The sequence below is a fragment of the Larus michahellis genome, chromosome 1, assembly GCF_964199755.1.
Source record: "Larus michahellis chromosome 1, bLarMic1.1, whole genome shotgun sequence".
In the NCBI taxonomy this organism is placed as follows: domain Eukaryota; kingdom Metazoa; phylum Chordata; class Aves; order Charadriiformes; family Laridae; genus Larus; species Larus michahellis.
The window spans coordinates 13660153-13677079 of NC_133896.1; the positions used below are offsets into that span (position 1 = coordinate 13660153).

General features: G+C 39.2%; 1 protein-coding gene across 15 annotated transcripts in view; it reads left to right on the top strand.

Annotated features, from left to right (window-relative positions):
• The window catches only part of MAGI2 (membrane associated guanylate kinase, WW and PDZ domain containing 2), a 757683-nt gene that overhangs the window by 704012 nt on the left and 36744 nt on the right, over nucleotides 1-16927 (top strand). For all 15 annotated transcript variants that reach the window (XM_074586071.1, XM_074590362.1, XM_074597089.1 and 12 more), the window contains 4 exons: nucleotides 3033-3218; nucleotides 5966-6140; nucleotides 9198-9438; nucleotides 11114-11257. In XM_074586071.1, coding sequence (XP_074442172.1) covers nucleotides 3033-3218; nucleotides 5966-6140; nucleotides 9198-9438; nucleotides 11114-11257 — 746 coding nt within the window. The remainder of the gene's footprint in view (nucleotides 1-3032; nucleotides 3219-5965; nucleotides 6141-9197; nucleotides 9439-11113; nucleotides 11258-16927) is intronic.

The window sequence follows — 16927 nt, forward strand, 5'->3', positions numbered from 1 at the left end:
TGATAAAAATTCTCCATTATGGAAATTCACAGTTCATTTCTTCCTTTGTTCCTTAGCTTTTACCTAATTAATCCCCTATGAAAGTAGCTCTTTCTTATTCCTTCATAGTAAGTATTTCACCACAAAAGGCTCTTAAAAATTAAAAATTTTCTAACATGTTTATATTTTCATGAACAACCTGTATATCGGATAACCTGCATCCCTTAGAAGCACTCGTGCTTGTAAATAAATCTTTAAATAAATCCTCCCCTCCCAAGGCAGCAGCAGGGACCACGGTGGCCAGGATAACGTGGCTTAGGAGGAGACTTCGGTAGAGCTCCACTGGGGAGAGCAAGCAGAGACTAGAAACTCCTCGGGATGTTACTGGGAGAGAAGGAGCCAGGAGATAAACTTCTCATATTATCTAGAAATGCACAGAAACCAGCTTCTGCTGAATTGCTGTGAGTTTCATTAGTAATTCACTGGATTTGCCCATAAAACCCTGGTATAGCTACCACTGATCTCCTGTGCAGACTCTGATAGAGACGCAGGGTCCTTCTGCAAAAGTTTTCTGCACCCCACTCTGCAGCAAGATCGTACAGCAACACATTGCACCAATATGACCTCAGAAAAGGAGCATTAAATCCTCAGAAAACGTATTGCAGTAGAAAGGGTACCTTGGCAGACACGAGCGTTGTTCTGAAGGTCACCAATGTTGATCCTTCCATAGCACGGCAGGACAAAGGGAGTGCAGTGCTACCAAAACATCCAGAGTAGATACCTTCCTCAGGAAGGTAAAGGCCATTAGGCTTAAGAGGAAGAAAAAAAGAATACAAAGTTCCTCCTCTTTCTCCTTCCCTTCCTTTTTCTCAGGATTTGGAGCAGCATCGGACTCTCGTGCCTCTCCCACCTCCAGCTTTGAGTTTAGCAGACATCTCAAACATGCAGACATCTGCTCGATTCACTTGTCAGGTGCGAGAAGTCCAAAAAAATTGTTCTGGCAAATTAATAGGATTTCCCACCCACACCCCTCACTACTGAAATGATGTCTCTACTTAATTATTTAGGCTGGAAAAAACATGGGGTTTAGGGTTAGCGATGGCAAGCATGGGAATTTTAGCTATGGCATCTCGGCCATAATACTTCCCCTTCTTTCTTCCTACTAAATTTCTTGCTCTTTCATATAAGGCAGTCTCATTTTCCCATCTCCACTGACGTGTAGTACAGACATGGCAATTTCAGACAGATCTTTTATTACATATACCAGAAACAGGCACATTTTAGCTTAACTGGTTCTTTGTGATGCTTTAAGAATTTATTTGATGCAAAAGGCTCTCTGTGAATGTAAACCGTTTCAGTGTCAAGTTACTCTTTTATTTGTTTACTTACCGATATGCAGGTGTGGGAGTTATACATCTCCATAGAGGACAAAATAAAGTCTTAAACAAAGTGGGGCTATTCATATGTAAGATATATTAAACCATAGAAAGGTTCAGACATTGTGACATAAATTAGGTGCTCATTTCCTAAGCAGCAAGACGTTTCTGAAGTACACTAGTTGCGTCCATATTACTAAAGCCATAATTTGATTTATATTCTTACCTGAACTATAGTGGTAAAGAAGCAAACAGTTTGATTATGGCTTGCAATTCAGAGGACTCACTTATATTTTTAGTTCTCAGACAATTACTTTTTAACACTGTAAACAACACTTGCATCCGTACTAGAAACAAAAGTCACTTTGAGGTATGCGTATTGTGACTTTGCATGAGATGTGCAATCTGTGTTTGTCACCATCACCTGCAGGGAATGTTTATCAGAGGGCCCAGAAATGTGCTCTGCGGTGATGAAGGATTCTGAACACATTGATAGCATTGATAGCCTGGATATTTCAAAAAAAATCATTTTTTTCACGTTTTCCAAGTTGTCATTAGATATTAAAATTTTGAAAATACATATTATTTTTTTAAAAAGAAACACAACTGTTTTTAAACACCCCTTGCAGGCGGATAGCAGGGCTGAGCAGCTTTGTGCTAAGTTTGCCAAGACTGAAGTGTGCGATTGGTGAGGGTTAGTCAGGCACCATTAGGATATTAATAGAATATATAGTCAAATTTAATTGTGGTAAGCATATTTATGAGTAGTAGAGAGACAGAAAAATAGCATGCTCTTTGGGGAGCCTAGATAGAGAGAAGAGTCAGCTATAGTATATGCATTTAGTTAAAAACCAGAGGAGAACAGGGAAGAAACACTGGGAGAAAGATCAAGAGTAGTATTTAGAAAATTCAATGGGAAATGAGGGAAAAGACAGAGCAAGAGAATGGAAGGAGTACACAGAAAGGCGGAGAAACGCAGAGACGAGCAAAAGGAGAAGCAAAGTTGATCTGTAATGTTTTGAGAATGGGAGGGGGGGCGTCTATTTGATGTGGTAAATGTGTCTATGCACTCATAATTAACTGTAAATTCATGCTGGCATGTATCTAATTAGAAAGCTGCACATCTCAATAAATCTTCAGTATGATTTCTATTTATCAATTAACATATTTGAATGGAGGAGGAGAACAATTTAGTGAAGCCTGGGCATTTTCAGTAATAACATCTATTTGTAAATAAAATAAATCATGCTTGTAGTGCCTCTATTGCAACGTACAGATAAAGAAATTCTGTAAACAAGGGGGTGGGAGGCAATTTATGACTACTACTTATTGTGCAAATTTATCCCCTTCACTGTTTTAATGCCTTATTGTTCTCCTGATCTGTTTATTATCTTGTTACATGCCAGCTTTGCAAACTAGCTGAACCATAAACTGATTTTAGACTTCATATGTATATGCCATGTATATATGAACATCTGGATTCTACATTCCTAGTGAAATCTGTGCTATGTTAATGCAAATGACATTGTGTAAGAATTTAGATTCTTGTAAGTTTATATGCAAGCTGTTTTTTTAATTAGTATAGAACTTCCTTCCAAATGAACTCATTTTCTTTTGCTTGTCGACATCACCGTTTGTTTCAGCATACGTTAACTGTGACTATTGTTCCTTGTGTAGCTGTACCCCATAAAATAGGGCGGATAATTGATGGAAGTCCTGCCGATCGCTGTGCGAAACTTAAAGTTGGAGACCGGATCTTAGCTGTGAATGGCCAGTCTATTATTAACATGCCTCATGCAGATATTGTGAAGCTAATTAAAGATGCAGGTCTCAGCGTAACTCTTCGCATCATTCCTCAGGAGGGTAAGTCAATGGCCCTTAAAAACAGGAAGAAAATTTTAAGTAGCCTCCAATTAGCGTGAATTATGTCACCGCTTGAAAGAACATCTTTTGTTTCACTTTCTCAGCTGTAACGTACAGCACACCAAAATTACAGCCTTAGAACTAGCTGGAATAATATCTGAATTCTTGAAAAGGTTGCTGGTTATGAAAAGGGTATTTAAAGCAAACCTGGAGAAACCTGAGAGGGAGCTGAGTAATGGCGAGTCAGTTTTAATGTCATTTGGAAGAATTGTCTTCAACATGGAAAAGCGCCCTACAAGACAGCCAGGTTTTGAGTTCATTTCCTTATATCCTGCTATAAACCAAACCAAAGTTTGGCAAAGGAAGTCACGACGACTGCAATGGCTGCCACCAGGCGTGTTCAGCTGCCTGTGACAAAGTGACTTGAGTTCAGATTTGGTAGTTTCCTCTATGTATATCACTATAAATGCACAAGGCAGGAAAGAACTGAACCCTAAATTATCTCATTTGTAATGTGAGGGTAAGGGGACAGACTCATTATTCTGGTCATTACTCCACAGCTAATCAGTGAAATTCTTTTGATGTTGGTTTCGTGGGTTTTGGGGTTGATTCCAGTGCTTTTTTTAGCTGAGCAATGTGCTGTGCTGGTGTATGAATTGTACTGTATTAATGAGACTGTGGCGTTATATCTCAGTAACAAATACCATTAGAGCTAGGAATGTCACACAGCAAGTAATGTAATTACTTAATGATCCATGCTCCAGTTAGACGACCTTCACCTTCTGCTGCCGCATCCAGCAACGGGACAAGGAAACAGTCTGACATTGGCCATGGCCCGCAACTGGGGGAACTTAACTGCTTTGTTAAATGAATTCCGTGAAGGGAAAACCACAAACATACACAAGTTCAGAATTCACACCAAAGAGCTGCTGTATAATCACTGGAGGTCAGTTACGCAAGCATCTACAAACACGTGTCGTGCTGCATAGTCTGTGCAGCTTATTTAGGCCTCCCTGCTACCCAGATTAATTCACATTAGCAAATTGCTAATAGTTCGGTGTTAGAGATGGATACCTCAAATTAAAAAGAAAGCAGAGGTGCACTCGAGATGCAGTGCTACAAGGTGTTCTTGGGTGCTAGTGGTGAGAGATGATTTGTGCCCAAGGCATGGCTTCCCGGTGTGACTGTGTGACACTGGACACCTCATTTGCCTGCTGATATTAGGTTCCCACCTTATAAAATTAGGAAAAAATCTAATACCTCTGTAATGTACTTTCAGGTGAAAAATACCATATAAATGCAAAGCAGTTTTAGAAGCAGCTTATGATTTGACTAGTTCATCCATAGTTATGAGAGCAATGTAGAAATGAGGGGCAAGATTCCCAATCTTCTTCTCTGAAACTTTGCAACACAAAAGAGACTCACAGATGCAAAATGGGCAATTAAAGCCTTAAGCATAGTAATTACACAGAGGAGTATTGCTTATGCCTGCATGAGGAGTGCTTTAAGTGCAAATACACAAGCTTTTTTTGACAATTAAGCCTAAATTGAAAAGATTTTTAATAAAGTAGCCACAATTTTTAAGAGAATTCTAAGCATAAATTAAATAAGTAGAGATCCAGTAGAAATGTGCAGTCATAGGAGACAAACTCTCGTGTTAAAAAATAAAAAATAAAGTCACTCACAATTCAAACTACATTCATAAATATAGATTCATATAAAACTAGGCAAGATCTGGATGGTGCGTAGCTGTTGCTGTCAGAGATGGTCAGCCACAGGCATGTCCATTCTGGATGCTTTTCACCACACCACGCTGGCCTCACTCATTCTGTTGCAAGAAGGAATAAAAAAATATAATCTCAACAGCCTTTGCTGTTGAGAATGCACGAGCAATTACTTCCGCAGTGCACTCTTCTCTGGTCGGTGGAGTCTCATTTGCTCTTCTTGATAGGGAAATGACAAGCAGCATAACTGCCAGTGTGTCGGGAGAAACACATTCGATAGGAGCTCAGTGCCAAATGTGTCTTCCCCCAAGCGCAGTGGGAAGCCTGACGGAAGACTGCCGTCCTTTATTTACCACAAGGCTACGAGGCCACATTTCCTACCACAACTTCTCTGTCTTTTTGAATTTTATGTTGTTTGGAAAGAAGGATTCTGGTTTTCTGCAGTGTTCCTCTGTGAAACCCTGGTCATTTGTCACCATGCAGTGAAATAAAACATCGGTTTAGCTGGTTAGTCAGAATTTATTGAGATTGGTTTTACTGTTCACAGTCCCCAAAGATTTTAAAAAGATAGGAAACTCTTGTTGAGCTCAAAGACAGCAGGAGCTAACACAAGCACACCAGTGTTTTAGCTTTTGTGATGACAGTCCGTCATCCCCTAACAGTGGTGAAAGCAACAAAATCGTTCATTCTCTCAAAATGAAAAGTTTTCAAATATCAGTATTTCTAGGCTTTAAAAGAAAACGTGAAACACAGAAGCCATTTGCCTTGTTCAATTGGGTTTTAAATAACGGAGGTGTCAACCGGAGCTATAGAAGTGACCAAGATTTCAGATCCCACAGACTATCAAAAGGAGCCCATTACATCCAGATGTCTAAAAATCTAATTATAACCCAAGAGAGTAAAAGCGACAAAGCATAAATTTTCAGAGGTAGCGTGTGACCCGAAATGGTTATTGTCTACCTTTGCCCTTTACTAAATGCCACGCTGTGGCAGGTCTTTAATCTCCGGCTTCCCCTTCTGCAGAGCTGAACAGCCCGGCCTCGGCGCCCAGCTCGGAGAAGCAGAGCCCCATGGCCCAGCAGCACAGCCCCATGGCCCAGCAGAGTCCCCTGGCCCAGCAGAGCCCCGTCGCCCAGCACAGCCCCGTCGCCCAGCCACCGCCCCCGCAGCCCCTCCAGCTGCAGGGACACGAAAACAGGTAAGAGCGTCTCCTCCAGCCCCTGCCTCCTGCGAGGACCTGGGGACACCCTTATGTTGGGTCTTCGTGCTGTTTGTAGCAGCTGTGAGCCATGGCTTGTGGGGCTCTGATAAGCCACGGTCCCGTGGTTGTGCTTGCGGAGCATGAAATGTGCATGCCAGGGTGGTCTGTAAGCCTTGGTCAGGTGTGAAACGCGCTATTATGAACAAAGGTTTAGCCAAATGTCCTCAAGCGTCCATCAGGATCGTATGTTTGCCGAGGAATTAAACACTGAAGTATTCCTTGCTAATAATTTCATTGCTAACATGCTTTCTGATGTCGCTACAATTTACAAAATATGGGTATATCAGTATCTGATCATGAGGTGGCGTTTCTTTTTCATTATCTTACATGTCTTTTTTTTGTTGTTTTTTTTTTGTCTGTAACTGTTCTGAAGTCAGGAAGATATTTTTATCACAGGTTTTATCTATGGTGTATCATTTTCCAGCCAATTTATCGTGTGTAATTTATGCATATGCATTGACAAATTTGTCTGCGATGGAAATTAAATGGTAGAAATGGGGTTAGAAATTTTGTGACCAGCTGTATTAAAAGCTGTATATATAAAAAGCATGCTCAGTCTGTGGGATGAGACAACTTTCTGTGATCTTCAATCAACACTATTTAGTCTTTGAATTAATTTTTGGCATGTTAAATGAGGCTGATTACACTGACTGTCTTTATGCTAATGTTCAGTAACCAAGATACGTTGTCGAGACCCTTTTCCCCAAACAGTAGATGCTGGCTGAAGAACTGTAACTTTTTGCTTCTGGAGATACTCGAGTTCAGTTGTGATTTAGACACTATGCCCCCTAAGTCTCCTTGCTTGACAGATGCAGCACTTTCACTTGCCCGAAATGATTTTCCCTCAATTAGTCACTCTTGGCAAATTTCTTTGCCTTATATTTCGCTAAGTACTTTTTCCAAAACTGATTACCTCCTAGAAGACACATGTTTCTGACAAAATCCAATGCAAAGCTTTCACAAAAGTCTCTCTGCACAGTTGTAAATCAGAACTAAATGTCTGTTGAACTGAGAGTTTTCAGAGGGGACCAGTAAACTATATTGACTAATGTTCCAAAAAGAAAACTCTGTAATAGTTTTACTGAAAAGCATAAGCTTTTGGCCATGTCACCATTTACATATTCAGCAAAAATTACAGTGCCTCCGACTGTAAATAAAAGCATCGTCTCTGGGATACAGTTATGTTTGTATGTTGGGAACCTGCCTAAGGATGGCTCTTATTCCAGAAATAGGTCCATTATTGCTAGTTCATATGGTACCATTTTTCAGTAGATTTTGTAAGTCATATTAACACTTGTTTATATAGCCACATACATTGTTTCTGTATCAAAATCAAAATACCGTGAGATATTTAAAAGTCTTAGGAATATTAACTCATACTTTTCCTTCCAATATTAATAAGGCTCAGTATGACAGTAAGCTTGTTTGTTCTCCGTCTTCCTTTTACAGGATCGTGATACTAAGAAAGTAAGAGGGTTGCATGCATACATGCAGGTCTTATTATAGATGCCATGTACAGGTTTTAAAAGACCATGTGGCAGTAGGATATTTTCACCTTCTCATAAAAGTCAAAGGGAAATAGTTATGATATTTTGGTGTCTGGTTGGACATTTAGCTAATTAAAGCTAGTGTGTAGGAAGATTTGCCATAATGTTACTGTAACTGTTCTAATAAAGTAATGAAGTTTTGAAACATATCATATTTTGAAATGTTTACTTTATTTGTTTAGATTATATTTTCCTAGATGAGTTAACAAAATCAAGAACAATGCTTTCACTTATTCAGAATGTAATTTTTTTTTAATCCATAAGTACATTTCAAAATCCCCTTCATAGTTTATATGTGTCCATGTTTCTGCATGTGTACATGTACATACATGGCCACTTTAACCTTTGTTAAAGCAGAGTTTGAAATGTATATTCCCTGTATAGGAAAAAAAAGTTTCCTTCAGCACCTAGGGGAGAGTAAAAACATCCACTATTTGAAAATGTTTGTTAAATCTACCTCAAAACACTATTTAACTTGCTAAATTACCTTGCTAAAAAGGTTCGGGACTTCCTTTGCGCCCATTCCGCAGCTCACCTGGCCGAGGTACGGAGGTTTGCAGGAAGAAATATTCCTTACTTCACCCTGAAGTGTGGAATGCCATATGCACTGATTTCCGTGTGGGGAGGGAGCCACTCATTCCCAGCTGGGTAAATTAACTAACTAGTCGTTGTACTACAGAAAGCCACATTTTCTTTGAAATGTTAGGACTCATCTTCATGTAACCAGTTACCAATTAAAGCAATATTTTACTTGTTATTAATTCCTCGTTAAACAAATTTGGTTTCCTTTCACCCTGTGTAATGTCTGTGCCTAGCTACTGATAGGACCTGCTACGGGCTTGTAGCCAGATAGTATTATAGGGAGTGTGTAATAATAATAATACACACTATATTAACAGATGTTATTGCAAAGAAAACCTTTCATTTAAAGATATCAGCTAGTACAAAGAATGCATCCTTTTTTAACCTTAAGAAGCTCACAGTAATAATAGTTTACGTCAATAAAACAGAAGGGCTATAAATGCCTGCACTAATGTTTCATTTACTCTATACAAATCTGACTTCTGGAAAAAAGCACTTTGCTGTGTAGTGAGCACTGGGGGTGTTTTCACGTGCAGTTTCATCTTCCAAGTAGGCAAGATAAGTGGGAATCGAGATATTTTTTTCCTGTTCCCGTCCCTCTGAGCCTAATCCTGATCTCACTGATATGAGCTGGAAAATCGCACAGTATGACCTGAGGGAAAATTGCTTGTGTCCGTGTTTCAAAAGCTCTTACTCTTTTTGGATGCCTCGACTATTTACCCTTGAAAGTTTTGCTTCCCTGTGAAAATTTGTTCTATGCAATTTTGCAGTGAGGCATTTTGCTTTCGCTCCTCAATATTGCTTGTAATGCGCGTTCGTACTGTTTTGCCACCTTCTGAAGCGAAGCCATTTTCCCTTTTTTCAGTTATAGGTCAGAAGTAAAAGCCAGACAAGATGTGAAACCCGATATCCGGCAACCTCCATTTACAGACTACAGGCAGTCCTCAACGGACTACCGACAGCCTCCGCTGGACTACAGGCATCCCCCGGTGATGGATTACCAGCAGCCACCACCTCTTGACTACAGGCAGCCGCCCCTGATGGATTACAGGCAGCACTCGCCGGACACCAGGCAGTACCCTCTGTCAGAGTACAGGCAGCCCCAGGTACACACCGAAATCCTCACAGCGCTCCTAAACAGAAAACGTTAGGTCTGTAGGGAGAGATCATGTCTCTTGGTAAAAAAGGATGACATTATAGAAGAGAAAGGCGCCTTTATTGGTTTTACTCTGAGTTACTGTTTCTCTGTAGAGGAAATGACTTCAAAACCATTAATATTAATGAAAAACTATGTGATCTGTCAAATAATACTACATTTATAATTGTGCCACTATAATGTTAAATAGATTATATTTTTAAGGTGCTGGAGAGTTAAAACCAAAGTTTTAAAGCCTGTACATCAGCAGATGAATTTTTTGTTCCTAGGAAGACAACAGAGTCATCAAACAGTGGATATACTTAAGTGGGACTGCATTTCTACAGCATTGTTGAAAATTAAGATTTTATCTAATCTAAATAAATAAATAAATAAATGTGAATCCTGACTGATATCATTACATTTCTGTTGGTAATAGCCTGGATGAGGAGAAACTACCTTGTGCAATTAGTTTCTTTGGCCTTAGGTGTGATCTTACAAGTTCAAAGAAATAAACGTTAGATGAAGAGTTATGCTTCCTTGGACAAGGCTCTGCTGAAGAAAAATATTTATTGGCAGCTGTGAAGGTTTGAGGATTTAGCCCAAAGCTCAGAATTTCAAAAAAATCCTCCTTTCTCCTTGCAGAAAGGCAGAAAAAAAAAGAGATCAGAAAAATGTTAAATAAAAGAATGTAAACTTCTGGACACAGTATGCTGGAACCATATATAGATGGTTTCTATGTCCATATTTTCACATAAACCATATCAATGAAAATACCCAAATTCTTAAATGGCATCCAGAGAACCCTCTAAAAATTTTAGGATTTCAGTATCCAAATAGCAGATCGCTATCCCCATGTGCATACTCTATAAGATGCTTCTTAGCATCTAGACAGATGCTTAGGCTGCCTGTTTCTCACCACCTCCAGTTTGATTGTCTACCCACTGGTCTACACAGCCCAAGCTTGCTCTCATTTTCCTCCTGCTGCCATGGATCTTGCAGTCCTGGGTGCCAATGGATCAGAAGCAACAGAGCAAGTTCCCACCCCGACCCCTCTACAGGGCTGATAGTTAGGGTCCACCAAGGAAAAACTGGAAAGATGAATCTCAGTCTCTGCAGGACACAGAAAGAGTGAAACTCAAATCTCCCTCTTCCCACCTTCTCCACAAGGCATGTTTTAGCCGAAGTGATGAGAGTTGCTGTACTTTGTGAGTCCATGCAGTCCAGCCTGCTGATCATGTTAAGTTCTGCTGGGAATCTAGGAGTTGCTACTCCTACTCATTTTTAGTTGTGATGATGTTTGTCACTTGCCAAAGCAGCACTTCTGCATAGACATAAATGCTTACATTTGGGTGCCATGAAAGTGTTGAGAGTGAATATGGAAACCATCTAGAGAGCTTTTGGTACTTGGCAACTGCTGGAAGACGCCCTTTCAGGGTGGTTTAGGCTTAGGCATTTACATTTTGCTGCAGTCTCTTTTCAGAAATGGCCAAAGGCTGTCAGCACAGAAGTATACTTTGAAGGTCCCTTTGTTCATGTCAATTGGATAGATGCACTTTTGAAGAGATATATTTTAAAGTTTTCTTGAATGTAAACCATGACGTTCATATGGTTAATTGTCTTTCATGTTGTATTTGTCTATACAGGACTTTGATTATTTCACCGTTGATTTGGAGAAAGGAGCCAAAGGGTTTGGGTTTAGTATTCGAGGAGGAAGGGAGTACAAAATGGATTTGTATGTGTTGAGGTTAGCGGAGGATGGACCAGCAATAAGGAATGGAAGGATGAGGGTAAGTAAAACTCATTGTAACTTTTTTTTTCAACATTTACAGATCTGTTTGGTAATAAGGTCAAAGAGAAAGCAGTTTTTTCATCTCTGATCAGGGTTTAAAGAACCGATGCCAAATAGCTTTTATAACATAAACTTGTTCTGTAGGACTTCAAGAAATCAGTTGAAACATAGTAGGTCTGTGTAGTTTTGTTGCGGAATAAATGTATTACTTGTTGTTGATAACAGCTTTACTGTGTTATACATTTTTCTCCTTATTATTTCACTCATATCTAAACAACTGAAAAATCTCTGACAAAAAGTTTGATGTTTCTTTGATAATAACATCAGCATAATTAACAGTTATGTCTCTAATCACAAAAGCAAAGTGATAGCTATATGACACTTAGTGGATAACTATGAAACCTAAGACCTGGACTGTGTTATTTTACTAATTTAATGAAGTTGCCTTCATAGTGTATACGAAGTTTGTTTATTAATACTATACAGTCTTGTTTGTAGGGATCAGTTTTCACTGTTTTTCTGCATAGGTCTTAGTGCATTTGAGTCCTGTATTGGTAGAAATCATAATAACATGCAAATACTTAATCTAAAAGCATTAACTTAAGAAATTCCATGATAAAAAAAATACATGTTCTGTATAGGAAAAATAACCCAATCAAAAATAGATGCTTTAAATCTGTCTAGTTGTTCTAGAGAGGAGGTATAAACTCATCAAGGGTTGCTGATTCCTTGCAGAATAGTGAGTACACAAAAAGGAGGAGAGAACATAGGTGAAAGAGACTACCAAGAGTCAACATAAAAAATTGTTTATGTATCTAATTAGTGCAGCCTTGTTGAATATTTAATTATAAAGATGGACAATGGAAACTGTGTTCTGTACGGTAGTAGCAGCAGATTTTGCAAATGTCATCATTGCAACACAGATTCTGTTTCACAACCCTATCATCAAATTTGGCTTCATAACTGAATGAGAATTGTCATCGGTCTAAATACACAGTCAGAGACTTTCTGTATATAACTCAGGAGTTTTACTGTGCTTCAAATCACTCTTAACTTGCCCACTTCGTAGACTTGTAGAAGCCAGTTAGTCCTCAGTCGTACCATGGGGTGCAAACCCCCGGCACTGGAGCTTGCATGAGGGAGCAATGGCAGAAGCAGTTGCCGTGACGAGGAAGCCGGGCAGGCAACTGATAACTGAGAAATACTCCCACAATATTTGTTGAGTGAAATATAGGTGAATATATAAAGTTCTAGCTGCAACTAGAACTTTAACTTACGGATATCTTCTCTGGTGAGTGTTTTCATTCTTTCCTTTACTGTAGCACAGTCAGTTGCTCTTACCAAAAAGCCATAAGCAAGATTTTCATTACCAGCCATAATGTGATTAAAGATGGGGGAAAAGCTGTGCTTTTAATAAAGTCTGGCATCACACACTACAGAAGAACAATGCCTTGGGAGAGGGTTCGTTTCAAATAATAACCTGTATTAGGCAAAATAACCTATTAAAATCTGTGCAGCATTTGAACAAACTAGTACCACAAAATAAAGTTGGAGAATCCACTCTGTGAAAAGCCTAAGTATAAAATGTGTGTAACACAAATACATAGATTTTTTTCAATTTCCTTAACGAAAAGTCCTGTATCTTATAATGAAAAATGTTAATATATTTTCTAAAATAACTTACTTTAAAGCTTTTTTTGTTGATGTGGCCACAATACGCAGCCAAGTGTTATTCTGGCCCGATAGTTGTAATTGTTTTTTTGTCTCCCCTTTAAAAGCATCATTCTTTGGAATGAGTTTTACCCTCCAGCCTTGTCACTGATTCTTGTGTTGTACGCTCCTGTTTAACAGACATTTTAATCTGACAGTGACAAATGCGTCCGGAACTTGCAAGACTTTTCTCTCCAGTGACCTGTAACTGATGGACAGCAGAAGCTCAAGAAACAGCTTCTTCAAAACAAAAATAGAAAAACAAAACAAAAAGTAATATTTGCCGAAAGGAACAGAGTGTACAGGAAGATGAGGAAAGGAAGCAGAGTTCTGTACCCATACCTCCTTTCCTAAATTTACATGCACTGTTAATAATGCAGGCTCATTCCCATTTCCTGGCTGGGACCACCAGCCTGCTTACTGCAGTTCTGTGTCTCTGTTTCACAGATGCATCTCTATAACAAAACATGCAAAAATCTCCTCAGTGCCTCTCGCTTCACATGCCATTGTCTTTAAAGATCCGATTCTCTGATCCGAGGCTTTCGGCACTGGGGACAGTAAACCGTGCTATGTGGTAGGATCTTAGCAGGAGCATTTTCCAACTAATAGTTCTTCTCATGACCTACTTATCTTCAGTATTGTTCTGCTTCCTCTTTCCTCCTGCTTGAACAGCCTTCTTTGATTTAACTGAAGCCTTACAGAAAAAGATGAAGCAGATAACACAAGGTGCAGATCATGCTTATAGAAAGAAATAATACACATAACTTCACCATTATTCCCACTCACCAAGCCAAGAAAAGAAAAATTAAACCACCTAAGCTGTTGAAAAAAATAGGTGATATAATGAAACATGAAAAGCACTGGTAAAGGCACATTCATATTGATATAAATCTCCCTACTTTGCTGAAATAATTAAAAGAATATAAAATACTTTAAAGTAACAGACCTACATCTATACTAGTGGGTTTATAAATTTGTATAATCGAAGCAATGCAAGCTCTAACCGAAGACAACTCCAGAAAGGCAAGTCAAAGTCTGCATGTTGTACTCTTAGTGGGCACTGCAAAGCCATAGTGATGGGGTGAGCCCAACAGCTATATTTCACTTGGGCACTTGTTAAAAAATCTGCAAGTCTATCAGCACACATTCAAAAGATTCTGAGGTCTAAATACATGTAAAAGTGTTATGCATTATCGATGCAGAGTATAAATTTAAAGAAGTAAAAGCTAAGATTATAAGAAATCAGATGTAAATAAAGAACCAGTATGGAACTATCTCTTGTAAAAGAACATAGAGTAGATCCGTTACTGAGGAAGATAAGTATGAATGGAATACAATATACCGATAACAGAAACAAAGAGAAATCTAACAAAAAGGCAATGATGAAACAACATGAAGAAAGTGGCACCAAAATCGGGGTGTCTTTGTGACACTTTCAGTTTGATCTTCAGGCTTTTATGAACTCCAGTGAAGCTTGGGAACAGATGAGAGAAGAGACTCCATAGACTGAGCAGGGAAAGCACTGGCCCTGCCAAAACTGTCTGTATTTGAAAAGGCTGGTGGAAGAGGGAAAAAGGTTTAATGAAGTTTGTTATCACATCACTATTTAGAATCAGAAGCCCTGGTCTTCCTTCCCACTGGGAACGGCATGCTAGGCACTTTGTGTTTTTATTGGAAACAAATCCACTGAGGAACACTCCATTTTAGTATTGCAAGATCTAAAATAGTCTTTAATTGCCCTTCATGACTGATGGAGTTGTCTACTTTGATTTTCTGTGGAATTGTTCTGGGAACCAGAAAGGTGGAAGACCTGTGAGTTCATGTCATACAGAGTTCATGAGTCTTACCAGCATATCGCTTTTTTATTCAACAATCTTTTTTTGCCAGCCTATATAGACACGACATTCTGTCTTAAGGTTCTACAAATTATTTCCTTAAAAACAGTTTTAAAACTTTCACAGGATTATTACACTGTTCTTAGTCAAAGTACTTGTACATGCACTGAGACTTTTATTTGAGCTCATAGACTCTCCTTCTGGAGAAGCCCAAGCATACATCCCAGTTTAACTTGGATTCATCTGTCAATAGGTATGGGAAGGGAATGTCCCTTAAAGGACCCAGAAGTCTACAGGAAAAAATGTTTTTTCACATGCTTTCTTGGCCTGCATGGTTGGTAAACTATTCTCAACGAGCGTTGGAAAGCCACAGCCATAATTGTGTTAATTTCATATAAAACCATATGTCAGGTCATATACCACAATTAACTTTGGCAAGATTTTACTGAAATTCATGGATAAGGCATATGGAGATTCCTCACAGAAGACCTCTGTAGGGGGAGACCTCATCGCTACACTGGAAGTAAATACAGGCCCCTCTTAACTCTGACAGCTGAGCAGAGAGCAAGCTACAGTCCTGAATTCTGAAAAGCCTCCACAGCAAAGATTTACAGAACTTGAAACATGGGACTCAAAATACTTCCAGTAAATTTTGTGAATTTTCACAAAGAGCAAGATATCTTACAAATTAGGAGTAATAAAGAAAAGTTTAATTAGACCTAAGGAAAAGACTACAAAAGAAAACATGACTATCCAAAACCTTAAATGGCAGATGGACTCAGTGAAAGTTCTGAGTTTTAAAAATTTATCTCCATTCTCCTTTCTTCTTCAGGATGAGGGAATACCATAAATATAATACTGTGTCCACACCATGGCAAAAAAGGACTGAATAGGACCATGTCTGTGCACCGTAAGACAAAGATGCATTAAAAGAACCATGAGAAAAGTTTAGAGAATTGTTAGTGCATTTGATACGTTATCCTGAACTGACAGAGGTCTTAGCACATCAGGACTCCATTTCTCAAGTAACCTAACATCAGGGAAAAAAATGGAAACTAGTTGGTGATGGCAATGTTGAAAAATAAAGATGCAAGGCCTAGTCTCAGAGTAGGGCAAGACTACGGTGTGCACGCCATCAGTGACAGCAGTATTGAGTTGAATCAGTCCCCAGAGATGGGGGACGTAACACAGCCAATGTGGAGCACAGTCCTCCCAGCCTTTGAAGATTCAAATGCTACTGGCAACAATTTTACAGGTCTATTTAGATAAGGGTCACGATAACGCATATTTTTCTTCTTATCTTATGTGGAGGACAATGATCGTCAGATCTCTGCTTGCAGATCTCTATCCCTTCCTGCTTTAGAGATGAGGAGCTACTGACTGCTCTCAGGAGAATTGTTAAGGATGGCCGCAGTGTTTGCTATTCATGTGAGATATGGCCAACAGATCTCTTATTGCTTTGAATGATATCTGCTGCAGCCAGCATGCTTATTGAAACCAGCATCGAATAAAGAGCCTGTGGCTGAGGGCTGCAAAGATACAGAGTATCTTGCACAAATGGGTTTATTGAATGTGAAATTCATGAAGAATGAGGGCAAAATGTGCTTTTTTGTACACAATGTGCATCTGTGTCATTTTGTCACTTTGCGAGTTACATCCTTTTTTTCACATCTTCCACGAAAGTCATACTTCTCATCTCTGACATTTCTAGTTTTATTGCCTTGTCAACTCATTTTTCTCAGTCCGTATACACAGTTAGCCCTGTCTCTAGCTTCCACATATCTCCCAATACTAAATTATTTTTCTTATTGTTTTGTAGATTTTTCTTATGCATTTGCAGAACAGACATCTGAAATACAGGCACTGCAGAATTTTATATCTTTCGTGCTTTGCAGTCCTTCTTTCACTCGTCAATCTCTGTTGTTTGTTTGCTTGTTTGTTTGTTTGCAGCTTTTCCTGCTGTCTGCGCCCCTCTTGTTTCAGCTGTACGCAGCTGGAGATAAAAATAGGCACAAGGGACAGGAATCTCCTACAGAGTCAATTGTGAGCTTCTGTGTTGACCTTGCATGGAATCTGTGTGGCCGTGCTTGGTCTGTTCTAGCTGGCCGAGTGAGCGCAGTGAG